Source organism: Scyliorhinus torazame, chromosome 4 (genome assembly GCF_047496885.1).
Source record: "Scyliorhinus torazame isolate Kashiwa2021f chromosome 4, sScyTor2.1, whole genome shotgun sequence".
NCBI lineage: Eukaryota > Metazoa > Chordata > Chondrichthyes > Carcharhiniformes > Scyliorhinidae > Scyliorhinus > Scyliorhinus torazame.
The window spans coordinates 251061984-251089855 of NC_092710.1; the positions used below are offsets into that span (position 1 = coordinate 251061984).

At 45.0% G+C, this 27872-nt stretch overlaps 1 protein-coding gene across 4 annotated transcripts in view; it reads left to right on the forward strand.

The window, feature by feature from the left end:
- The window catches only part of LOC140410879 (NADP-dependent malic enzyme-like), a 955016-nt gene that overhangs the window by 298010 nt on the left and 629134 nt on the right, over positions 1-27872 (forward strand). For 3 of the 4 annotated variants that reach the window (XM_072499644.1, XM_072499640.1, XM_072499642.1), the window contains exon 3: positions 26684-26833. The exons of the other annotated variant lie outside the window; for it this stretch is intronic. In XM_072499644.1, coding sequence (XP_072355745.1) covers positions 26684-26833 — 150 coding nt within the window. The remainder of the gene's footprint in view (positions 1-26683; positions 26834-27872) is intronic. 4 annotated transcript variants of the gene reach the window in all.

The following is a 27872-nucleotide window of genomic DNA, read 5'->3' on the forward strand; positions in this document are numbered from 1 at the left end:
GAACAAGAAGTGATGACAGTTTCCACAGAGAGACCAATGCACGATTCCACACAAGGAACGCTGCAAGACTCCACAGAGGGAGTGACACAAGCCTCCACAGTGAGCTTGTGGACAGCCTCCACGATAGAAGCAATGCAAGACTCCAAAGCGCAGTCCTTGCATGAACAAGACCATGAGGGTTTAGCAACTTCTGAGCAACCAGCAGCAGACAATGACAGTCTGCCACGCTCAAGTGCACAGCAAGAAGACTATGACAGTCTGCCATGCTCCAGTGAACAGCAAGAACACTATGACAGTCTACCACGCTCCAGTGAACAACAAAGCGACTATGACAGTCCACCCAGATTGTTTGAGCCACCAGAGGAAGTCTCTGACCGTCTACCCAGCTCAAGTGAATGACAAGAAGACACTGAGGCTCTACCCACTGTATGCGAGACAAGTGACGACGGCATCCCACTTCCCATACCAGATGTGCAACATGACAGACTCAGCTAGAATGTACAGGGGCACTCGACAATCACAGTGAGACTACTGGTGACTCCGGTTACACCACGTTACTTCAAACCTCACTCGCTCGAGCCTCTCCGCAAGCAAATGCGTTCCTGAATGTTTTGACTCAGGACGGGGAGCATCACGAAACTTCAGAAGATTCAAGTGAACCTGAAATCACTCTGGACGTGGAGCATCAAGAAGCCAAAATTGACTCTGGTGAAACAGACCAGACTCCAGACGGGGAGTATCAAGAAGCCAAAACTGACCCGGGTGAAACAGACCAGATTCCACACTGGGAGCATCCACAAGCCAAAGCTGATTCAAGTAAGCCGGACATGACTCCAGACGGGGAGCGCCGCAAACTGTGACGGCAGGCTCAAGGAAACAGATGATGCCACAAAGGTCGCTGACACGAGTAACTGTGTGAAGGATTCGTATTATCCACAGAATGTGGTCCTTGAGCACAGCAAACACGGCAACAAAACCAACCACCACAACAACAACAACAAAAACAATGGCAATAAGCGTACTAAATGCAACATCGTCGACAAAAAGCACGACAAAAACACCAGTGGAACTACGACTAGTACGACATGGTACAACTCTGCAAATGAGGGACACTGTTACTGCTCAGCTCAGTACAATGACATGCCATGGCAGGACGATGCAAGTTACCAATTCACATTTGCTGCACTACCAACAGGCAACCTGGCTTTCAGGACAGATGTCATCAAGAATTACCACCACAAGCATCGAAGGAAAAAAAAAAAAGAGTCCAAATCCGACAACGAAGTGATTTGACCACTTCTTGGTTCCTTCAGCACAGGGACACTGATAGCATTTACAATGCAATGCCACCATCAACATCAACTCACCAACCAAACAAGAAAGCCAACTCACCAACCAAACAAGAAAGCCACTCGACCATAATAATTAATAAATGTTGGACTCATGCATATGATTTGGACTTATTGTTTAATCATCACTGTTATCATAACTTGTACAGAGTATCACTCATCTACCTAGTTTGTTCAATTTTCTTTCACACTGTACAGAAAATATGTAACATGAAAAAAGGGGGGGGAAGTGGTGGTATACATCACTAAGTACACAAAGGGTTAATGTACATACACTATGCCCAGCTAGACACTAGAGGGAACACCAGAGACATGACACACTGTCAACCAATAGGTCAGTAAGATAGGACACGACCAATGGGCATTCACAATACACACACAGGTGTCACTACCACAGGAGGGCGTTACACCAACCCATATAAAAGGACACATTCCCGGCTTGGGTCACTGTGCGGAGTCTGCACATTCTCTCCGTGTCTGCGTGAATTTCCTCTGGGTGCTTAGGTTTCCGCCCACAAGTCTCGAAAGACATTCTTGTCAGGTGAATTAAACATTCTGAATTCTCCCTCCGTGTACCCGAATATGCGCTGTGGTGTGGAGACTAGGAGATTTTAACTAACTTCATTGCAGTGTTAATGTAAGCCTACTTGTGACATATAAGATTATTATGTCCTGATATACCCTGATGGCGTGGCCGTCCCATCGAGAGTCTCAATGGTCCTTTGCCCATTTCAGGACCTATTTCTTGGTACGTCTGTAGTGGGTAAAGTCTTGGAGGGGATTATAAGGGACAAGATTTATAATCATCTAGATAGGAATGATATGATCAGGGATAGTCAGCATGGCTTTGTGAAGGGTAGGTCATGCCTCACAAACCTTATTGAGTTCTTTGAGAAGGTGACTGAACAGGTAGACGAGGGTAGAGCAGTTGATGTGGTGTATATGGATTTCAGCAAAGCGTTTGATAAGGTTCCCCACGGTAGGCTATTGCAAAAAATACGGAGGCTGGGGATTAAGGGTGATTTAGAGATGTGGATCAGAAATTGGCTAGCTGAAAGAAGACAGAGGGTGGTGGTTGATGGGAAATGTTCAGAATGAAGTACAGTCACAAGTGGAGTACCACAAGGATCTGTTCTGGGGCCGTTGCTGTTTGTCATTTTTATCAATGACCTAGAGGAAGGCACAGAAGGGTGGGTGAGTAAATTTGCAGATGATACTAAAGTCGGTGGTGTTGTCGATAGTGTGGAAGGATGTAGCAGGTTACAGAGGGATATAGATAAGCTGCAGAGCTGGGCTGAGAGGTGGCAAATGGAGTTTAATGTAGAGAAGTGTGAGGTGATTCACTTTGGAAGGAATAACAGGAATGCGGAATATTTGGCTAATGGTAAAGTTCTTGAAAGTGTGGCTGAGCAGAGAGATCTAGGTGTCCATGTACATAGATCCCTGAAAGTTGCCACCCAGGTTGATAGGGTTGTGAAGAAGGCCTATGGAGTGTTGGCCTTTATTGGTAGAGGGATTGAGTTCCGGAGTCGGGAGGTCATGTTGCAGCTGTACAGAACTCTGGTACGGCCGCATTTGGAGTATTGCGTACAGTTCTGGTCACCGCATTATAGGAAGGACGTGGAGGCTTTGGAGCGGGTGCAGAGGAGATTTACCAGGATGTTGCCTGGTATGGAGGGAAGATCTTATGAGGAAAGGTTGATGGACTTGAGGTTGTTTTCGTTGGAGAGAAGAAGGTTAAGAGGAGACTTAATAGAGGCATACAAAATGATCAGGGGGTTAGATAGGGTGGACAGTGAGAGCCTTCTCCCGCGGATGGAAATGGCTGGCACGAGGGGACATAGCTTTAAACTGAGGGGTAATAGATATAGGACAGAGGTCAGAGGTAGGTTCTTTACGCAAAGAGTAGTGAGGCCGTGGAATGCCCTACCTGCTACAGTAGTGAACTCGCCAACATTGAGGGCATTTAAAAGTTTATTGGATAAACATATGGATGATAATGGCATAGTGTAGGTTAGATGGCTTTTGTTTCGGTGCAACATCGTGGGCCGAAGGGCCTGTACTGCGCTGTATTGTTCTATGTTCTATGTTCTATGTTCTATGATCGGCAAGTTTCACAAGTAGGCTGACATTAACACTGCAGTGACGTTACTGTAAAAAGCCTCTAGTTGCCACATTCCGACGCCTGTTCTGGTATTTGGAGGGAGAATTCAGAATGTCCAAATGACCTAACAGCATGTCTTTCGGGACTTGTGGGAGGAAACTGTAGTACAGGAAACCCACGCAGACACAGGGAGAACGTGCAGACTCCACACAGACAGTGACCCAAGCTGGTAATCGAACCTGTGACCCTGGAGCTGTGAAGCAACAGTGTTACCCACTGTGCTATCGTGCTGCTCATATGTGCGACCGTTCACACTAAAGCCGTCACCGGAAGTCATGACTTAATTGTTTGTTTTTTTTGTGGTTTTTTTGTTTTGTCTTTTGAAATTTTTTATTTAAAATGTATTTGTAACATTTACTGAGAAAAAAGGCCATATACAAAAGCCTTAACATATTGAAAACGAACAGTGGGAGAGAATAAACTTATTAATAAAGCACTTCCCCAACCAGCTCTATTTACCCATGCCCCACGTGCTCAACTAACCTAATGTGGCTCTAAACCCCCCCCCGGGTGCTGCTTCTGTCGGTTTCCTATGCTATTCCCTGCAAGCGACTATCTCCCCCGGGGATTTCTGATCCCCCCCCCCCCCTTACCCTCTTAAGTCTTCTCTGCTCTCCCTCCCGGCTGCCCCCCCCTCCCGACCCCGAGGCCTGACCTGCCAGGTCCGCCCGCGCTTGGCCCTAGCCCGCCCCTTCTCCTACTCTCCCTGGCGCCCCCCGACCTATGCTAACTACGTTGACCCCTGCCCTTAGCACCTGGCTGTCTCCCGCCCGAATGCTCGGGCCCTCCCCCCACTTCTAAAGACCCATTAACCTGATTGTATCTCCCCGTGCCCTTTCAAGTCCTTTACCCAGCCCCCTAGCCCATCCCCCTATCAGAGGCCCCGGTCTCCTGCCCCCCCCCCCCCCCCCCCCCGCCGTTGCAAGCTCCCAAACGCGCCCTAAGCAGTGCACCCTCCAGTCCCCGTTCTCTGTCCAGGCTAAATACAATCTTAAATAAAACATTACAGTACAGGATAATTTAACGGACCGCTGCCACACAACAGCTCTGTGAGCCCAGAGTCCTTTAGTTCAAGTCCAGCTTCTTCTTTTAATAAAAGTCCATTCCTAGTCAAAACAAGTTAGGTTAACATACCGCCGCCACTGTAGAGCATTGAAAAACAAACCAAATGTCCGTTAGTTCAAGTCCAGCTTCCTCTCTTTAATAAAGGCCCAAACCTGTTCTGGTGTCTCGAAGTACACATAGAACATAGAACATAGAACAATACAGCGCAATACAGGCCCTTCGGCCCACGATGTTGCACCGAAACAAAAGCCATCTAACCTACACTATGCCATTATCATCCATATGTTTATCCAATAAACTTTTAAATGCCCTCAATGTTGGCGAGTTCACTACTGTAGCAGGTAGGGCATTCCACGGCCTCACTACTCTTTGCGTAAAGAACCTACCTCTGACCTCTGTCCTATATCTATTACCCCTCAGTTTAAAGCTATGTCCCCTCGTGCCAGCCATTTCCATCCGCGGGAGAAGGCTCTCACTGTCCACCCTATCTAACCCCCTGATCATTTTGTATGCCTCTATTAAGTCTCCTCTTAACCTTCTTCTCTCCAACGAAAACAACCTCAAGTCCATCAACCTTTCCTCATAAGATCTTCCCTCCATACCAGGCAACATCCTGGTAAATCTCCTCTGCACCCGCTCCAAAGCCTCCACGTCCTTCCTATAATGCGGTGACCAGAACTGTACGCAATACTCCAAATGCGGCCGTACCAGAGTTCTGTACAGCTGCAACATGACCTCCTGACTCCGGAACTCAATCCCTCTACCAATAAAGGCCAACACTCCATAGGCCTTCTTCACAACCCTATCAACCTGGGTGGCAACTTTCAGGGATCTATGGACACCTAGATCCCTCTGCTCATCCACACTTTCAAGAACTTTACCATTAGCCAAATATTCCGCATTCCTGTTATTCCTTCCAAAGTGAATCACCTCACACTTCTCTACATTAAACTCCATTTGCCACCTCTCAGCCCAGCTCTGCAGCTTATCTATATCCCTCTGTAACCTGCTACATCCTTCCACACTATCGACAACACCACCGACTTTAGTATCGTCTGCAAATTTACTCACCCACCCTTCTGCGCCTTCCTCTAGGTCATTGATAAAAATGACAAACAGCAACGGCCCCAGAACAGATCCTTGTGGTACTCCACTTGTGACTGTACTCCATTCTGAACATTTCCCATCAACCACCACCCTCTGTCTTCTTTCAGCTAGCCAATTTCTGATCCACAACTCTAAATCACCCTCAATCCCCAGGCTCCGTATTTTCTGCAATAGCCTACCGTGGGGAACCTTATCAAGCGCTTTGCTGAAATCCATATACACCACATCAACTGCTCTACCCTCATCTACCTGTTCAGTCACCTTCTCAAAGAACTCAATAAGGTTTGTGAGGCATGACCTACCCTTCACAAAGCCACGCTGACTATCCCTGATCATATTATTCCTATCTAGATGATTATAAATCTTGTCTCTTATAATCCCCTCCAAGACTTTACCCACTACAGACGTGAGGCTCACCAGTCTATAGTTGCCGGGGTTGTCTCTGCTCCCCTTTTTGAACAAAGGGACCACATTTGCTGTCCTCCAGTCCTCTGGCACTATTCCTGTAGCCAATGATGACATAAAAATCAAAGCCAAAGGTCCAGCAATCTCTTCCCTGGCCTCCCAGAGAATCCTAGGATAAATCCCATCAGGTCCCGGTGACTTATCTATTTTCAGCCTGTCCAGAATTGCCAACACCTCTTCCCTACGTACCTCAATGCCATCTATTCTATTAGCCTGGGGCTCAGCATTCTCCTCCACAACATTATCTTTTTCCTGAGTGAATACTGACAAAAAATATTCATTTAGTATCTCGCCTATCTCTTCAGACTCCACACACAATTTCCCATCCCTGTCCTTGACTGGTCCTACTCTTTCCCTAGTCATTCGCTTATTCCTGACATACCTATAGAAAGCTTTTGGGTTTTCCTTGATCCTTCCTGCCAAATACTTCTCATGTCCCCTCCTTGCTCGTCTTGGCTCTCTCTTTAGATCCTTCCTCGCTACCTTGTAACTATCCATCGCCCCAATTGAACCTCACACCTCATCTTCACATAGGCCTCCTTCTTCCTCTTAAGAGATTCCACTTCCTTGGTAAACCACGGTTCCCTCGCTCGACGCCTTCCTCCCTGCCTGACCGGTACATACTTATCAAGAACACGCAGTAGCTGATCCTTGAACAAGCCCCACTTATATCCAGTGTGCCCAACACTTGCAGCCTACTTCTCCACCTTATCCCCCCCAAGTCACATCTAATGGCATCATAATTGCCCTTCCCCCAGCTATAACTCTTGCCCTGCGGTGTATACTTATCCCTTTCCATCATTAACGTAAACGTCACCGAATTGTGGTCACTGTCCCCAAAGTGCTCTCCTACCTCCAAATCCAACACCTGGCCTGGTTCATTACCCAAAACCAAATCCAACGTGGCCTCGCCTCTTGTTGGCCGTCAACATATTGTTTCAGGAAACCCTCCTGCACACACTGTACAAAAAACTACCCATCTATTGTACTCGAACTATATCTTTTCCAGTCAATATTTGGAAAGTTAAAGTCTCCCATAATAACTACCCTGTTACTTTCGCTCTTATCCAGAATCATCTTCGCCATCCTTTCCTCTACATCCCTAGAACTATTAGGAGGCCTATAAAAAAACTCCCAACAGGGTGACCTCTCCTTTCCTGTTTCTAACTTCAGCCCATACTACCTCGGAAGAAGAGTCCCCATCTAGCATCCTCTCCGCCACTGTAATACTGCTCTTGACTAGCAGCGCCACACCTCCCCCTCTTTTGCCTCCTTCTCTGAGCTTACTAAAACACCTAAACCCCGGAACCTGCAACATCCATTCCTGTCCCTGCTCTATCCATGTCTCCGAAATGGCCACAACATCGAAGTCCCAGGTACCAACCCATGCTGCCAGTTCCCCTACCTTGTTTCGTATACTCCTGGCATTGAAGTAGACACACTTCAAACCACCTACCTGAACACTGGCCCCCTCCTGCGACGTCAAATCTGTGCTCCTGACCTCTATACTCTCATTCTCCCTTACCCTAAAACTACAATCCAGGTTCCCATGCCCCTGCTGCATTAGTTTAAACCCCCCCCAAAGAGCACCAACAAATCTCCCCCCCAGGATATTTGTGCCCCTCGGGTTCAGATGTAGACCATCCTGTCTGTAGAGGTCCCACCTTCCCCAGAAAGAGCCCCAGTTATCCAGAAATCTGAATCCCTCCCGCCTGCACCATCCCTGTAGCCACGTGTTTAAATGCTCTCTCTCCCTATTCCTCATCTCACTATCACGTGGCACGGGCAACAACCCAGAGATAACTCTGTTTGTTCTAGTTCTGAGCTTCCATCCTAGCTCCCTGAAAGCCTGCCTGACATCCTTGTCCCCTTTCCTACCTATGTCGTTAGTACCAATGTGGACCACGACTTGGGGCTGTTCCCCCTCCCCCCCTAAGGACCCGGAAAACACGATCCGAGACATCACGTACCCTTGCACCTGGGAGGCAACATACCAAACGTGAGTCTCTCACGCTCCCACAAAATCTCCTATCTGTGCCCCTGACTATAGAGTCCCCAATTACTAATGCTCTGCTCCTCTCCCCCCTTCCCTTCTGAGCAACAGGGACAGACTCCGTGCCAGAGGCCCATACCCCATGGCTTACCCCTGGTAAGTCCCCCCCCCCCCACAAGTATCCAAGGCGGTATACTTGTTTCTCAGGGGAACGACCGCAGGGGATCCCTGCACTGACTGCTTTTTCCCAGTCCCTCTTACAGTACTAATGAAGTTTCTCAAACATCACTCAAAGCTTCGCAGGATACAGCATTCCAAATCTCACCTGTTTTTTGAAGAGGGCTGCCTTTACCTTGATGAATCCTGCACGCCTCTTGGCCATCTCCGCTCCCAAGTCCTGGTAGATGCGCACCTCGCAGTTCTCCCATCTGTTGCTCCTCTTCGCCTTGGCCCATCACAGCACCCGATCCCTGTCGGCAAGCAGGTGAAAGCGAACCACCAAGGGCCTCGGTCGGTCACCCGTCCTGGGCTTCCTTGCGGGGGCTCTATGCGCCCCATCCAACTCCAGGGGTCGAGGGAAGGCCGCCGGTCCCATCAGCGCCTCGAGCATACCCATCACGTATGCGCCCGCATCCGATCCCTCTCAGCCCTTGGTGAGGCCCACGATCCTCAGGTTCTGCCTCCTGGCTCTGTTCCCCAGCTCTTCAAGCTGCTCCTGCATCCTCCTCTGACGGGCATTCAGCTCCTCTACCTCGTGCTCCAGCTCCGTTACTGTGTCTGCCTGGGTGGAGAGCTTCACCTCGACCTCCCTGAGCGCCTTCTCTTGGACCGCCTGCGCCTCGACCATTCGATCCATCACCGCCCTCATCGGGTCCAACGTGTCCCTCTTCAAGTCGGCGAAGCAGCTCCGGAAAAACGCCATCTGCTGCTCCCTTGGCCAGTGAGCTTCCGCTCCCTGTTCCCTGCTGGCCACCATGCTTCGCTGCCCGGTGAGAGGTCCCCGCAGCTCCTGCTTCAAACTTCACCGCTCCACTCGACCACTTCTGGTCCGACTGTCCATACCCCGGGAGGAAAACCTCTTCTTTTTGTCTCCTCCACCGATTCAGGCCGCCAGGTCCCGAAGAAATCCTGCAAAACAGGTCCGTTTGCCCATCGTGGGCGGGAGCGATCCGACCTGCGACCTGCTTCCTCGAGGGCGCCACCGGAAGTCCGACTTAATTGTTAATGAAAGTCCTGATGAGAAGATTGAAGTGGAAGTTTTCTTTTGACTGAATGAACATTTTCAAAGACTTAATCAGATGTACTGAGAGATTTAAGTTCCACTTTTCCCTCCAGATGTTCATAGCATTAGGTAAAACAAGTCCAATGTGATGTAATTGGATTTAGAAAGTGTCTGCCATGGGCTGAATTTCATTGCTAAATACAGATCTTCGAATGTCTGCATAAAGCAGTGAGAAACTTTGAAGGGCAAATGCTGCACTAGCTGAAAGAACAGAAATATTCATGCTGCAACTAAGTTTTTCTCCTGGTTAACAAAAATGATGCACCAGTGAATGCAGATGCTGTGAAACTAATTGCACCTACTGGATATCACACAGGAAAAGGGTGAGGAACTATGGAAGTAGCTGCGTTTTAAAAGTTCCGTCTGGAGTGTGTGCACCCACAAGATTTACCTTCTTCTCTTGCATCTTGCACAGAGATCAAGATGACATGACTTTAAATTGTTAGCCCGCACAACGTTGGTTCATGCAATTCTTTACCATTCCCGTGTGCTGCTGCTGCTTTGACAGACATGCCTGAAATTACAATTTTGCACTCACTTTGTTTGAGAAGATTGTTGTTTTTGAAAGCACTTGTAAGAGGCGTTTTCTAACTGGGATGGAAGAGTTCCGTGATGCTGCTGTTGATTTTAAAATGTTTCAATGATTTGTGGGTACAAATTATACCCGTTCTTGTAAACCTACAACCACTGCACAGATTAATTCGAATGGTGCATTGCAGACAACCGAGTTTAGGGATCTGAGACTATTTGAAAAAGGTGGTGGTTTATGCCTCAAAAGGAAGGAGAAATCCTTCAACATGTCTGTATTTGTGACAACTGTTGTGTGTGGCTTTCAGCTTCGGTTTTCCTCATCCTTTGTCTTGACATAGTTAAATAATCACACCAATGGATTGGATTGGATTTGTTTATTGCCACGTGTACCAAGGTATAGTGAAAAGTATTTTTCTGCGAGCAGCTCAACAGATCATTAAGTACATGAAAAGAAAAGGAAATAAAAGAAAATACATAATAGGGCAATGCCAAGTGCATTCAAGCACAGTTGATGTTGTGTCGAATATCAAGTGAGTTGAAAGAGCAAAGTAAAGTGTTGGTTTGCATGCAGCATCAGTGTCTCGAATGTGTGAGCTCTCACTGAGGTAAATGTATGGATTGGTTGTTAGAACATAGAACATTACAGCACAGTACAGTCCCTTCGGCCCTCGATATTGCGCCGACCTGTGAAACCACTCTAAAGCCCATCTACACTATTCCCTTATCGTCCATGTGTCTATCCAATGACCATTTGAGTGCCCTTAATGTTGGCGAGTCCACTACTGTTGCAGGCAGGGCATTCCACGCCCTTACTACTCTCTGAGTAAAGAACCTACCTCTGACATCTGTCTTATATCTATTTCCCCTCAATTTAAAGCTATGTCCCCTCGTGCTAGACATCACATTTTGAGGAAAAAGGCTCTCACTGTCCACCCTATCTAACCCTCTGATCATGTTGTATGCCTCAATTAAGTCACCTCTTAACCTTCTTCTCTCTAACGAAAACAGCCTCAAGTCCCTCAGCCTTCCCTCATAAGATCTTCCCTCCATACCAGGCAACATTCTGAAAAATCTCCTCTGCACTCTTTCCAATGCTTCCACATCCTTCCTATAATGCGGCGACCAGAATTACACTCAATACTCCAAATGCGGCCGCACCAGAGTTTTGTACAGCTGCAACATGACCTCATGTTTCCGAAACTCAATCCCTCTACCAATAAAAGCGAACACACCGTATGCCTTTTTAACAACCCTCTCAACCTGGGTGGCAACTTTCAGGGATCTATATACATGGACACCGAGATCTCTCTGCTCATCCACACTGCCAAGAATCTTACCACTAGCCCAGTAGTCTGTCTTCCTGTTATTCCTTCCAAAATGAATGTCCCACACTTTTCTGCATTAAACTCCATTTGCCACCTGTCAGCCCAGCTCTGCAGCTTATCTATGTCCCTCTGTAACCTGTAACATCCTTCCGCACTGTCCACAAGTCCACTGACTTTAATGTCATCTGCAAATTTACTCACCCATCCTTCTATGCTGTCCTCCAGGTCATTTATAAAAATGACAAACAGCAGTGGCCCCAAAACACATCCTTGTGGTACACCACTAGTAACTGGACTCCAGTCTGAACATTTCCCATCAACCACCACCCTTTATCTTCTTCCAGCTAGCCAATTTCTGATCCAAACTGCTAATTCACCCTGAATCCCATGCCTCCGTATTTTCTGCAATAGCCTACCGTGGGGAACCTTATCAGACGCTTTACTGAAATCCATATACACCACATCAACTGCTTTACCCTCATCCACCTGTTTGGTCACCTTCTCAAAGAACTCAATAAGGTTTGTGAGGCACGGCCTACCCTTCACAAAACCGTGTTGACTATCTGTAATCAAATTATTCCTTTCCAGATGATTATACATCCTATCTCTTATAAACCTTTCCAAGACTTTACCCACAACAGACGTAAAGCTCACTGGTCTATAGTTACCGGGGTTGTCTCTACTCCCCTTCTTGAACAAGGGGACAACATTTGCTATCCTCCAGTCTTCTGGCACTATTCCTGGAGACAAGGATGACTTAAAGATCAAGGCCAAAGGCTCAGCAAACTCCTCCCTAGTTTCCCATAGAATCCTAGGATAAATCCCATCCGGCCCAGGGGACCTATCTATTTTCACACTTTCCAGAATTGCTCACACCTCCTCCTTATGAACCTCAAGCCCGTCTAGTCTAGTAGTCTGCATCTCCGTATTCTCCTCGCCAACATTATCCTTTTCCTGTGTGAATACTGACGAAAAATATTCATTCAGCAACTCTCCTATCTCCTCGGACTCCACGCACAACTTCCCACTACTGTCCTTGACTGGCCCTACTCTTACCCTAGTCATTCTTTTATTCCTGACATATCTATAGAAAGCTTTAGGGTTATCCTTGATCCTACCTGCCAAAAACTTCTCATGTCCCCTGCTGGCTCTTCTTAGCTCTCTCTTTAGGTCCTTCTTAGCTAACTTGTAACTCTCAAGCGCCCTAACTGAACCTTCACGTCTCATCTTTACATAAGCCTCCTCCTTCCTCTCGACAAGTGTTTCAACTGCTTTAGTAAACCACGGTTCCCTCGCTCAACTACTTCCTCCCTGCCTGACAGGTACATACTTATCAAGGACACGCAGTAGCTGTTCCTTGAACAAGCTCCACATTTCCATTGTGCCCATCGCCTGCAGTTTTCCTCTCCATCCGATGCATCCCAAGTCTTGCCTCGTCACATCATAATTGCCTTTCCCCCAGATATAACTCTTGCCCTGCGGTATATACCTATCCCTTTCCATCACTAAAGTAAACTTAATCGAATTGTGGTCACTATCACCAAAGTGATCACCTACCTCCAAATCTAACACCTGTCCTGGTTCATTACCCAGTACCAAATCCAATATGGCCTCGCCTCTCATTGGTCGATCTACATACTGTGTCAGGAAACCCTCCTGCACACATTGGATAAAAAACGGACCCATCTAAAGTACTTGAACTATAGCGTTTCCAGTCAATATTTGGAAAGTTAAAGTCCCCCATAACAACTACCCTGTTACTTTCGCTCCTATCCAGAATCATCTTTGCAATCCTCTCTGGAACTTTTCGGAGGCCTTTAGAAAACCCCTAACAGGGTGACCTCACCTTTCCTGTTTCTAACCTCAGCCCATATTACCTCAGTAGACGAGTCCTCATTAAACGTTCTTTCTGCCACCGTAATACTGTCCTTGACTAACTGCCATCCCTCCCCCTCTTTTACCACCTTCCCTGAGCTTACTGAAATATCTAAACCCCGGCACCTGCAACAACCATTCCTGTCCCTGCTCTATCCATGTCTCCGAGATGGCCACAACATCGGAGTCCCAGGTACCAACCCGTGCCGCAAGTTCACCCACCTCATTCCGGAAGCTCCTGGCATTGAAGTAGACACACTTTAAACCACCTTCCTGCCTGCCGGTACACTCCTCCAACTTTGAAACCTTACTCATGACCTCACTGCTCTCAACCTCCTGTATACTGGAGCTACAATTCAGGTTCCCAATCCCCTGCTGATCTAGGTTAAACCCTCCCGAAGAGCATTAGCAAATTTCCCCCCCAGGATATTGGTACCCTTCTGGTCAAGGTGTAGACCATCCTGTTTGTAGAGGTCCCACCTACCCCAGAATGAGCCATAATTATCCAGGAATCTGAAACGCTCTCTCCAGCACCATCCCTGTAGCCACGTGTTCAACTGCTCTCTCTCCCTATTCCTCGTCTCGCTAGCACGTGGTGTGGGTAACAACCCAGAGATAATAAGGCCTGGATTCCAACGGTGAATTTATTTTTTAAATTGGGAGTGCGCTGGAGGCAAGTTTGATGACTGCAGATAATGTGGGGTTGTTGGGCTGGAGGAGAATACAGAGGAAGGCATGGGGCCATGGAGGAATTTAAAAACTAGGAAGGTAATTTTATTATTGAGGTGTTGCTTAACTGGGATGTACTGCAGAACAATTAAACAAGGTGGCTGGTGAACCTGACTTAATGCAAGATATAACACTGATTCCAGAGTTTGGATGAGTATAAATCTACAGAGGGGAAGAGGGAAGTCTAGTTAAGAGTGTATTGGAATAGTCAAGTCTAGAGGTAACACCGATGTGAATAAGGATTTTAGCAGCAGTTGACGGGTAGAGTCAGGCAATGCCGTGAAGGTAGAAGGACTACCTTGGTGATGGTGCAGGAATATCATTTGACAAAAGGAATGGTATCTTTTTAAAAAAGTGTTTAATTTGGTTTCAAGAATAATAAAACAAAAATGAAATGGATATTCAATCTCTTGGTGCACGTATACTGTCACAGGCGTGATAATCCATTGGAGATTAAAGATCTTCACCAGCTTCCAGAGAAACTCTGAATGAAATCTTTTGCTCATAAAATCCAAGAAGAAGGAAAATATTGGTCAGTGGTGAAATACTTGGCATTTCAAGTTTTTATTGTTTAGATATTTTTCATGCGATTCCATTATATCCCAAGAAAACAAATTAATTTCCAGCTTTTGTGCTTATCCTCAAAAGTGTTTGGGGGCATGCAATCATTGCTCAAATGGCGGACCCAGTTTCAGATTTACATCCCTGGCACCACATTATTTTGAGCACAATAGAATGGAGACAAAAATGTAACTAAAAGTTGTTTGATACATTTCTGTTGGGAAGAAATGTTCCTGTACAAAATGATTATTTTCTACATTCTTTGCTTATTCACTTCCTGTCTACTGGCTTCAGATAAATACTCTCGGCAACCTACAGAAATAATACTCAAACAATTTTATTGTCAGTCAAGAGCATTATTCAAGATGGGCAGGAACCCATTATTTCATTTCCAATATTGCGCGCTCCATTCATTTGGCTAGTGGTAGGGGATAAAGCTAGACTTCATAACTGGTTAGGGATATCCTTGCCCGATATCCACATAAACATTTATTACAGACAAGGGATCTCTATAACAATCGAATGGAATGTCTGTTCAATGTCTCATTCCAATTGACATGTGGACTGTTTCACTGTGAATTAGGGATTGAACATTGAACTTTACTAGCCTGTGCCTCACCTTTATGGCTTGAACAGATTGGGATATGGCAAAGTGTGCACAGTTCATTTAAATATGTTTAGATTTTTAAAAATAAATTTAAGAGTACCCAATTCATTTTTTCAATTAAGGGGCAATTTAGCATAGCCAATCCACCTTCCCTGCACATCTTTGGGTTATGGGGGTGAAACCCATGCAAGCACGGGAAGAATGTGCAAACTCCACATGCACAGTGACCCAGGGACAGGATCGAACCTGGGACCTTGTCGTCATGAGGCAGCAGTGCTAGCCACTGCACCACCATGCTGCCCTTAAATATCATTAGATATCGCTTATGAATGTCTGTATTCAGAATAATTTATACCTTATGAAACTATTCAGGAGTATCTCATGATGTTGTAAACTCTTATGCAGTCAAAAAATTCTTGTTGAACAAAGAAAAGTACAGCACAGGAACAGGCCCATCAGCCCTCCAAGTCTGCGCTGACCATGCTGCCCATCTAACCCAAAACCTTCTACATTTCTGGGGTCTGTATCCCTCTATTCCCATCCTATTCACGTATTTGTCTTTATTTATTATTGTCACAAGTAGGCTTACATTAACACCGCAATGAAGTTCCTGTGAAAATCGCCTCATCTCCACACTCCAGCGCCTGTTCGGGTATACAGAGGGAGAATTCAGAATGTCCAATTCACCTAACAGCACGTCTTTCGGGACTTGTGGGAGGAACCAGGATACCTGGCAGAAACCCACACAGACTCCTCACAGGCAGTGACCCAAATGGGAATTGAACCCGGGACCCTGGTGCTGTAAAGCAACAGTGCTAACCACTGTGCTACCTTGTCAAGATGCCCCTTAAATGTCACTATCGTGCCTGCTTCCTCCACCACCTCCGGCAGCGAGTTCCAGGCACCCACTATCCTCTGTTTTAAAAAAAAAAGACTTCTCTCGCACCTCTCCTCTAAACATTGCCACTTCTGTCTCCTAGTAATTGACACTTCCACCCTGGGAAAAAGCTTCTATCCATTCTGTCCATGATCCTTGTAATTTTGTCGACTTTTATCAGGTTGCCCTCAATCTCCGTTGTTCCAGTAAGAACAAACTGAGTTTATCTAGCCTCTCCTTGTAGCTAATGCCCTCCATACCAGGCAACATGCTGTTAAACCTTTTCTGTAACCCTCTCCAATACCTTGACATCCTTCTGGTAGTGTGGCGACCAGAATTGAACACCATATGGCCTAACTAAGGTTCTGTACAGTTACAGCATGACTTGCCAATTTTTATACTCTGTGTCCCTGCCAATAATAGGAAACATGCTGTATGCCTTCTTGACTATCTTCTCCACCTGCGTTGCCACTTTCAGTGACCCATGGACCTGTGCACCTAGATCCTTCTCCCTGTCAATTCTCTTAAGGGTTCTGTCATTTACTGTATATTTCCCACCTGTATTTGACATTACAAAATGCATTACCTCACATTTGTACAGATTAAACTTTATCTGCCATCTCTCCGCCTAAGTCTCCAATCGATCTATATCCTGCTGTATACTCTGACAATCCTCAACACTATCTGCAATTCGACCAGCCTTTGTCGTCTGCAAACTTACTAATCAGACCAGTTACATTTTCCTCCAAATCATTTGTATATACTACAAACAGCAAAGATCCCAGCACTGATCCCTGCGGAACACCACGAGTCACAGCCCTCCATTTGGAAAAGCGCTCTTCCACTGCTACCCTCTGTCTTTTATGACCGAGCCAGTTCTATATCCATCTTGCCAGCTCACCTCTGATCCCGTATGACTTCACCTTCTGTACTATTCTGCAATGAGGGACCTTGTGAAAGACCTTGCTGAAGTCCATGGAGACAACATCCACTGCCCTACATTCATCAATCACCTTTGTCACTTTCTCAAAAAACTCAGTCAAGTGAGTGAGACATGACCTCCCCTTCACAAAACCATGATGCCACTCGCTAATAGGTCCACGTGCTTCCAAATGTGAGTAAATCCTGTCTTGAAGAATCCTCTCCAATAAATTCCCTACCACTGATGTACGGCTCACTGGCCCGTAATTTCCTGGATTATCCTCGCTACCCTTCTTAAACAAAAGAAGAACATTAGCTATTTTCCAGTCCTCTGGGACCTTGTAGCCTGTGAGGTGACAAAGATTTCTGTCAAGGCCCAGCAATTTCCTCTTTGCCTCCCTCAGTATTATGGGGTAGATCCCATCGGGCCCTGGGGACTTATCTAATGTTTTTCAAGACGCCCAACACCACCTCCCTTTTGATCTCAATGTGACCCAGACGATCTACACCCTTTCCCAGACTCATCATCCACCAAGTCCTCTTTGGTGAAGATTGATGCAAAGTACTCATTTAGTACCTCACCCATTCTTCTGCCTCCATGCATAGATTCCCTCTCCTGTCCTTGAGTGGGTCAACCCTTTCCTTGCCTCCCCTCTTGTTCTTTATATATGTATAAAAGCCTTGGGACTTTCCTTGATCCTGTTTGCCAATTACTTTTTATGACCCCTATTCGCCCTCCTGACTCCTTGCTTCAGTTCCTTTCTACTTTCCTTGTATTCCTAATGGACTTTGTCTGTTCCCAGCCTTCTAGCCCTTACAAATGCTTCATTTTGCTTTTGGACTAGGTTCACAATATCCCTTGTTATTCTAGGTTTCCGAAACTTGCCATACTTATCCTTCTTCCTCACAGGAACATGCAAGTATTGAATTCCTATCAACTAACATTTGAAAGCCTCCAACATGCCAGCTATTGATTTACCCTCAAACATCTGCCCCCAATCTAGATTCTTCAGTTCCTGCTGAATATTGTTATAATTAGCCTGCCCCGAATTTAGCACCTTCACCCGAGGGCTACTCTTATCTTTATCTAACAGTACCTTAAAACTTACTGAATTATGGTCACTGTTCCCAAAATGCTCCTCCACTGAAAATGACCACCTGGGTGAGCTTATTCCCCTATACCAGGTCTAGTATAGCCCCTTCCCTAATTGGACTATCTACATATTGTTTCAAGAAGCCCTCCTGGATGCTCCTTCCAAACTCTGGTGCATCAAAGTCCCTAGCACTAAGTGAGTCCCAGTTAATATAGGGGAAGTTAAAATTGCCCCCCCACAACAACCTTTTAAAACCTTTACAAAATCTGTCAACATTGCTGCTCTATCTCCCGCGAGATGTTGGGAGGTCTGTAGTAAACTGACCCTGGCTCCTTTGCATGCAAGAAGTGTGTTCAGCTGTAGCTCCTATTAGACGGCTTGACAGCTCTGAAGCTGCGGATGGAATCACTTTGGCGCATCTGCGATGCTGAGGACGTCGTGGATAGCACGTTGGTCACACCGCAGGTGAAAATTACTGGGGAGATAGAAAATGCGTGACCAAAAGACAGCAAGAGTAGGAAGGCAGTGCAGATGTCCCCTGCGGACATCTCCCTCCAAAACAGATGTACCATTTTGGATACTGTTGAGGGAGATGGCTCACCAGGGGAAGCCTGCAGCAGCCAGGTTCATCGCACTGTGGCTGGCTCTGCTGCACAGGAGAGGAGGAAGAAGAATGGCAGGGCTATAGTGATAGGGGACTCAATCGTAAGGGGAATAGAGGCAGTTCTGCGGACGCAATTGAAACTCCAGGATGGTATGTTGCCTCCCTGGTGCAAGGGTCAAGGATGATGCGGAGCGGCTGCAGGACATTCTGGGGGTGGGGGGGCTGGGGGAGGGGGGAGGGTGAACAGCCAGCTGTCGTGGTGCACATAGGCACCAACGATATAGGTTAAAAACGGGATGAGGCCCTGCAAGTTAAATTCAGGGAGTTAGGAGTTGAACTAAAAAGTAGGACCTCAAAGTTGGTAATCCCAGGATTGCTACCAGTGCCACGAGCTAGTCAGAATAGAAATGTCATAATAGATGGGGTGAATGGAAAATTAGGAGAAAAGTTAAAAGGAAAAATAACTTGGGAGAGGTTACTGATAGAGGTGTTAAGATTCAAAACGGAGCTATAAATAAGCCAACATAAGGGTACTTTACCTGAATGCACATAGTATTCAGAATAAGGTAAATGATTTGATGGCGCAAATCATCGCGAATGACTATGATTTAGTGGCCATTACTGAACCATGGATAAAGGATGGTCACGACTGGGAGTTAAATATCCAAAGGTATCAAACTATTCAGAGAGTCAGAATGGATGGTAAGGAAGGTGGTGTAGCTCTGTTATTTAAGGGTGGCATCTGGGCAGTAGTGAGGGATGACATCGGGCCTATGGAGGATAACGTTGAATCCATTTGGGTGGAAATCAAGAATAGTAAGGTGAAAAGGTCACTGATAGGAGTAATCTATAGGTCACCAAATAGTAACATTAAGGTGGGGCGGGCAATAAACAAAGAAATAACTGATGCATGTAGAAATGGTACAGCAGTTATCATGGGGAATTTTAATATACATGTCAATTGGTTTAACCAGGTCGGTCAAGGCAGCCTTGAGGAGGAGTTTATAGAATGTATCCGTGATAGTTTCCTCGAACAGTATGCAATGGAACCTACGAGGGAACAAGCGATCCTAGATCTGGTCCTGTGCAATGAGACCGGATTGATTCGTGATCTCATAGTTAGAGATCCTCTCGGAAGGAGTGATGACAATATAGTGGAATTTAAAATACAGACTGAGGATGCGAAGTTAAAATAAAACACTAGTGTTTTCTGCTTAAACAAAGGAGATTACAATGGGATGAGAGAAGAGCTGGCTAAGGTAGACTGGGAGCAAAGACTTTATGGTGAAACAGTTGGACAGTGGAGAACCTTCCAAGCGATTTTTCACAGGGCTCAGCAAAAGTTTATACCAACAAAAAGACAAGACGGCAGAAAGAGGGAAAATCGACCGTGGATATCTTAAGAAAATAAGGGCGAGTATCAAATTGAAGGAAAAAGCATACAAAGTGGCAAAAATTAGTGGGAGACTAGAGGATTGAGAAATCTTTAGGGGGCAACAGAAAGTTGCTAAAAAAGCTATAAAGAAGAGTAAGATAGATTATGAGAGTAAACTTGCTCAGAATATAAAAACAGACAGTAAAAGTTTGTACAAATATATAAAACAAAAAAGACTGGCTAAGTTAAATATTGGTCCTTTAGAGGATGAGAAGGGAGATTTAATAATGGGAGATGAGGAAATGGCTGTGGAACTGAACAGGTTTTTTGGGTCGGTCTTCACCGTGGAAGACACAAATAACATGCCAGTGATTGATGGAAATGAGGCTATGACAGGTAAGAACCTTGAGACGATTGTTATCACAAAGGAGGTAGTGATGGGAAAGCTAATGGCCCTGACGGAATGCATCCCAGGGCACTAAAAGAGATGGCTAGGGAAATTGCAAATGCACTCTTGATAATTTACCAAAATTCACTAGACTCTCGGCGGATTGGAAATTAGCAAACGTGACACCACTGTTTAAAAAAGGAGGAAAGCAGAAAGTGGGCAATTATAGGCCAGTTAGCTTAACTTCAGTAGATGTTGAAATCGATCATCAGGGAAGAAATAGCGAGGCATCTGGATGGAAATTGTTCCATTGGACAGACGCAGCATGGGTTCATAAAGGGCAGATCTTGCCTAACTAATTTAGTGGAATTCTTTGAGGACATTACCAGTGCGGTAGACAATGGGGAGCCAATGGATGTGGTATATCTTGATTTCCAGAAAGCTTTCGACTAGTCCTACAGAAAAGGTTGCTGCATAAGATAAAGATGCATGGTGTAAAGTAGCAGCATGGATAGAGGATTAATAGAAAGCAAAGAGTGGAGATTGATGGGTGTTTCTCTGGCTGGCAATCAGTAGCTAGTGGTGTCCCTCAGGGATCAGTGTTGGGCCCACAATTGTTCACAATTTACATAGATAATTTGGAGTTGGGGACCAGTGCAATGTCTCCAAGTTTGCAGACGGCACTAAGATGGGTGGGAAAGCAAAAGGTGTAGAGGATACTGGAAGTCTGCAGAGGGATTTGGATAGTTTGAGTGAATGGGCTAGAGTCTGGCAGATGGAATACAATGTTGACAAATGTGAGTTTATCCATTTTAGTATGAACAGCAAAAGGGATTATTATTTAAATGATAAAATATTAAAACATGCTGCTGTGCAGAGGGACCCGAGTGTCCTAGTGCATAAGTCGCAAAAAGTTGGTTTACAGGTGCAACAGGTGATTAAGAAGGCAAATGGAGTTTTGTCCTTCATTGTTAGAGGGATGGAGTTTAAGACTAGGGAGATTATGTTGTAACTGTATAAGATGTTAGTGAGGCCACACCTGGAGTATTCTGTTCAGTTTTGGTCTCCTTACCTGAGAAAGGACGCACTGGAGCTGGAGGGTGGGCAGAGGAGATTCACTAGGTTAATTCCAGAATTGAGGGGGTTGGATTACGAGGAGACATTGAGTAGACAGGGACTGTACTCATTGGAATTTAGAAGGATGCGGAGGGGATCTAATAGAAACATATAAAATTATGAAGGGAATAGATAGGATCGATGCGGGAAGGTTGTATCCACTGGCGGGTGAAAGCAGAACTAGGGGGCATAGCCTCAAAATAAGGGGAAGTAGATTTAGGACTGAGTTTAGGAGGAACTTCTTCACCCAAAGGGTTGTATATGCAGGAATTCCCTGCCCAGTGAAGCAGTTGTGGCTCCTTCATTCAATGTTTTCAAGGTAAATATGGATAGTGTTTTGAAGAATAAAGGGATTAAGGGTTATGGTGTTCGGGCGGGAAAGTGGAGCTGAGTCCACACAAGATCAGCAATGATCCCATTGAATGGCGGAGCAGGCTCAAAGGGCCAGATGGTCTACTCCTGCTCCTAGTTCTCATGTTCTTATGTAAACCCCCAAAATTCTGATGACACCCTTCCTATTCTTGAGCTCTACCTACATTGCCTCACTGCAAGAGCCCTGAGGGGTAGTCTCGCAGTACAGCTGTGATATTCTCCTTATGATATTGCAACTCCCCATCCCTTTTACATCCACCTCTATCCTGCCTGAAACGTTTAAATCCTCGATCGTTTAGTTGCCAATCTTGGCCCTCCCTCAACCAAGTCTTTATTATGACAACCAAGTACTAATCCAAACTCTTAAGTTCATGTGTCTTGTTATACTTCTCGCATAACCTGACCTATTTTCCATCCCCCCCCCCCCCCCCCCCCCCCCCCCCCCCCCCACACACACACACACACACACACACACACACACTGGTTTAAACCCTCCCGTGTGCCACTAGCAAATTTTGCAGCCAGGATATTTATGCCCCTCCAGTTTAGATGCAACAGATCATAAGAACATAAGAACTAAGAACAGGAGTAGGCCATCTGGCCCCTCGAGCTTGCTCCGCCATTCAATGAGATCATGGCTGATCTTTGTGGACTCAGCTCCACTCTCCGGCCCGTGCACCATATCCCCGAATCCCTTTATTCTTTAGAAAGGTATCTATCTTTTTCTTAAAAACGTTTAAAGAAGGAGCCTCAACTACTTCGCTGGGCAAGGAATTCCAGAGATTCACAACCCTTTGGGTGAAGAAGTTCCTCCTAAACTCGGTCCTAAATCTACTTCCCCTTATTTTGAGGCTATGCCCCCTAGTTCTGCTTTCCCCGACCAGTGGAAACAACCTGCCCACATCTATCCTATCTATTCCCTTCATAATTTTATATGTTTCAAATAAGATCCCCCCGCATCCTTCTAAACTCCAATGAGTACAGTCCCAGTCTACTCAACCTCTCGTCATAATCTAATCCCCTCAACTCTGGGATCAACCTTGTGAATCTCCTCTGTACTCTCTCCAGTGCCAATATGTCCTTTCTCAGGTAAGGAGACCAAAAGTGAACACAATACTCCAGATGTGGCCTCACCAACACCTTATACAATTGCAGCATAACCTCCCTAGTCTTGAACTCCATCCCTCTAGCAATGAAAGACAAAACTCGATTAGCCTTCTTAATCACCTGTTGCACCTGCACACCAACTTTTTGCGACTCGTGCACCAGCACACCCAGGTCCCTCTGCACAGCAGCATGTTTTAACATCTTACCGTTTAGATAATAATCCATTCTGCTGTTATTCCTCCCAAAATGGATAGCCTCCCACTTGGCAACATTGAATTCCATCTGCCAGACCCTAGCCCATTCACCTAACCTATCCAAATCCTTCTGCAGACTTCCGGTATCCTGTGCACTTTTTGCTTTACCACTCATCTTAGTGTCGTCTGCAAACTTTGCCACATTGCACTTGGTCCCCAACTCCAAATCATCTATGTAAATTGTGAACAACTGCGGGCCCAACACTGATCCTTGAGGGACCCCACTAGTTACAGGTTGCCAACTAGAGAAACACCCATTTATCCCCACTCTCTGCTTTCTGTTAGTTAACCAATCCTCTACCCATGCTACCACTTTACCCTCAATGCCATGCATCTTTAGTTTATGCAGCAACCTTTTGTGTGGCACCTTGTCAAAAGCTTTCTGGAAATCCAGATATACCACATCCATTGGCTCCCCGTTATCTACTGCACTGGTAACGTCCTCAAAAAATTCTACCAAATTAGTCAGACACGACCTACCCTTTGTGAACCCATGCTGCGTCTGCCCAATGGGACAATTTCCCTCCAGGTACCCCGCTATTTCCTCCTTAATGATAGATTCCAGCATTTTCCCCACAACCGAAGTTAAGCTTACCGGTCTATAATTATCCGCTTTATGCTCACCTTTTTTAAACGGTGGTGTCACGTTTGCTACTTTCCAATCCTCTGGGACTACTCCAGAGTCTAGTGAATTTTGATAAATTATCACTAGTGCGTTTACAATTTCCCTAGCCATCTCTTTTAACACTCTGGGATGCATCCCATCAGGGCCAGGAGACTTGTCTACCTTTAGACTCATTAGCTTGCCCAATACTGCCTCCTTAGTGATTACAATCATCTCAAGGTCCTCAACTATCATATCTTTATTTCCATCAGTCACTGGCATGTTATTTGTGTCTTCCACTGTGAAGACTGACCCAAAAAACCTGTTCAGCTCCTCAGCCATTTCCCCGTCTCCTATTATTAAATCTCCCTTCTCATCTTCCAAAGGACCAATATTTACCTTCGCCACTCTTTTTTGTCTTATATATTTGTAAAAGCTTTTACTATCTGCTTTTATGTTCTGAGCCAGTTTACTTTCATAGTCTACATTACTCTTCTTTATTGCTTTTTTAGTAGCTTTCTGTTGTCCCCTAAAGACTTTCCAGTCCTCCAGTCTCCCACTAATATTTGCCACTTTGTATGTTTTTTCCTTCAATTTGATACTCTCCCTCACCTCCTTAGATATCCACGGTCGATCTTTCCCCTTTCTACCGTCTTTTTTGTCGGTGTGAACCTTTCCTGAACACTGTGAAAGATCGCTCGGAAGGTTCTCCACTGTTCCTCAACTGCTTCACCATGAAGTCTTTGCTCCCAGTCTACCTTAGCTAGTTCTTCTCTCATCCCATTGTAATCGCCTTTGTTTAAGCAAAAACACTAGTGTTTGATTTTACCTTGTCATCCTCCAACTGTATTTTAAATTCCACCATATTGTGGTCGCTCCTTCCACGAGGATCCCGAACTATGAGATCATTAATCAATCCTGCCTCATTACACAGGACCAGATCTAGGACCGCTTGTTTCCTTGTAGGTTTCATTACATACTGTTCCAGGAAATTATCCCGGACACATTCTATAAACTCCTCCTCAAGGCTGCCCTTACCAACCTGGTTAAACCAATCGGCATGCAGATTAAAATCTCCCATGATAACTGCTGTACTATTTCTACATGCATCCGTTATTTCTTTGCTTATTGCCTGCCCTACCATCCTGTTACTATTTGGTGGCCTACAGACTACTCCTATCAGTGACCTTTTCGCCTTACTATTCCTGATTTCCACCCAAATTGATTCAACCTTATCCTCCATAGCACCAATATCATCCCTTACTATTGCCCGGATGCCATTCTTAAACAACAAAGCTATACCACCGCCCTTACCGTCCATTCTATCCTTTTGTATAGTCTGATACCCTTGGATATTTAACTCCCAGTCGTGACCATCTTTTAACCATGTTTCAGTAATGGCCACTAAATCATAGTCATTCACGATGATTTGCGCCATCAATCATTCACCTTATTCTGTATACTACGAGCATTCAGGTAAAGTACACTTATGCTGTTTTCTATGTCTTTGTTATGAATCCTAACACCTTGATCAGTAACTTTTCGCAAATTATTTTTCCTCTTACCCTTTCTCCTAATTTTCCTTGTCTTTGAACCCATATCTCTACATAATAACCTGTCACGTAACCTGCTGCCTTGCTCTCCATTAACCATTATACTGTCCATAGCTTTACCCTTCCCTTCCCCCCAACTTGCTAGTTTAAAGTCCTTGTGACCAACCTATTTATCCTATTCGCTAGATAATGCCTGCCCTGGAAGAGATCCCAATGGTCTAGATATCTGAAACCCTCCCTCTCTGCACCAGCTGTTTAGCCGCGTGTGCTATCTTCCTATTTCTAGCCTCACTGGCACGTGGCATAGCGAGTAATCCCAAGGTTACCACCCTCGAGGTTCTGTTTTTTTATCTTTCTACTTAACTCCCTGAACTCCTGCTGCAGGACCTTGTCACTCTTCCTGCCTATGTTGTAAGTACCAATATGTATCACGACCCCTAGCTATTCACCCTCCCCCTTCAGAATGGCCCCTGCCCTTTCAGGCATTCTGGACCCTGGCACCAGGAGGCAACATATACCATCCTGGAGTCTTTTTCACATCCACAGAAGCGCCATCTGTACCCCTGACTGTAGAGTCCCCAAAAACTATTGCTGTTCTGTGCTTTGACCCTCCTTGCTTAAAAACAAAGCTAGCCGTGGTGCCACTGCTCTGGTTGCTGCTGCTGTTTTCCCCTGGTAGGTCCCCCACCCCAATAGTATCCAGAATGGTATACTTGTTAGAGAGGGAGACAGTCACAGGGGATTCCTGCATTGACTGCCTGCCCCTTCTACGGTTGTATCCCTGATTTTGAATGTAGCAACTTTCGTGAATTGTCATGATTTATTAAAGGATGCTCTTTGCAACTTGCCTTCTGTTTTTATTTAGTAAGAATTTGTATTATTCGTGCCATGGAGTGAACGTTTGATTTTTAATTGGTGAATTTAACTGCTCCTTCTGTAAACTTTGGCCGATCATCAGCATGAAACTCATCTTTATAGTTCCCATTCAATAGACTTGCTCATAAATATGGGCAGACTTCAGGCCCAGAGTCTCCATTAAAATTGTATTGTTCAAATGTACAATGCCAGTCAGTTCAAATAGATAGTTGAATTAGAAAGATGTGCACTAATGTAAATATATTTAACCTTTTAAAGCCTCAGTTGGTAATTACAAGTATAAAACAATAGCAAAAGAGGACACTTCTGTCCTAATTCAGTGTTCATATTTCAATGCAAGTACAGGTTTAAAATATGTGTACAAAATATGTACGAAATATACTCGTGTGCTGCTTTTATAACTTGTCTAATGGAATATATTTTGACTGCTTTCTTCACTTCTACAAATTTATATTTTCTTACTTTATACTTTTAAAAAATTATTTTAAGGTACATATTTCTAATTGCTCTTCAAGACCGGAATGAAAAGCTCTTCTACAGAGTACTGGCTTCAGACATTGAAAGATTCATGCCCATTGTTTACACACCCACTGTGGGCCTGGCTTGTCAACAGTATGGACTTGCATTTCGTAGACCAAGGTAAGTGATAGATACACTAACATTCACATCTATGGTGAAGACAATCAGTTAGACAAACTCAAAAAAATTAAAATTGTTTTTCATTTGGAGTGGTATTAACAATTGCAGCTGTTACCATGTTGACCAATCAGTATTTTTTTTAATGTACATTTTTATTAGAGTTTTTCAATTTTTACAAATAACACAAACTCTCAAAATTGGTACAGTATAACACTTTTGCATACATGAATAGAGAAAAAGACAGGAGAATGCCAACACAATCGATTCTTAAACTTTATGACCCTAGCAGACAACAAGGTTGGCAGCATCTGTAAAGGATACAATAACGTAAGCAACGCATTCATCTTAATCAACGTGATCTTGCCCAACCACTATATCGGCAAGGAGGACCAACGGAGCAGGCCCCACCAAATGGACACAATTGACTGGCAGATGTTTGCCCCATACAAATGTTTGGAGGGGGGTAACCGCAATGCCCAAATAAATAATCCCTGAAGGGGACCACCCAAATGGAAAATTAATAAAGGGCGTCGTCTCCCTCTAAGCCAACCCACTGGCATACCTCAGACTTTGTGAAATTGATTTTGTAATACCACATCAATAATGGTGGGAACAGAAATGTCTGGCTTAATTACAATCAGCAACACTTCATCCGGGTATATCGTGAGCTTCCCTCCATAATGTCGCCCAAAAATCGAAGCTTCCTGTCTAATTGTTTTCGCTAGGGACTCGATAGCTATTACAAATAATAACTGGGAGAAGCGGCATTCCTTGTTGGTGGAAAAATTGTCAGACTATACCATTCGTAAGTACTGCCGCCAGTGGACTTTGATAAAGCACCTATATCCATTAACATACTCCCCATCCAATCTCAATGTCTGCTGTGTATAAAATAAATAATTCCATTCCACCCGGTCAAAAGATTTCTCTGCATCTAAGGAAATTTTGCTAATTTTGGAGAAAAAAACATTTTATTTAAAGATAATTTATTGAGGGTATTTTCAAATATTTACAAAGACATGAAGACTCAAAGAGCCAT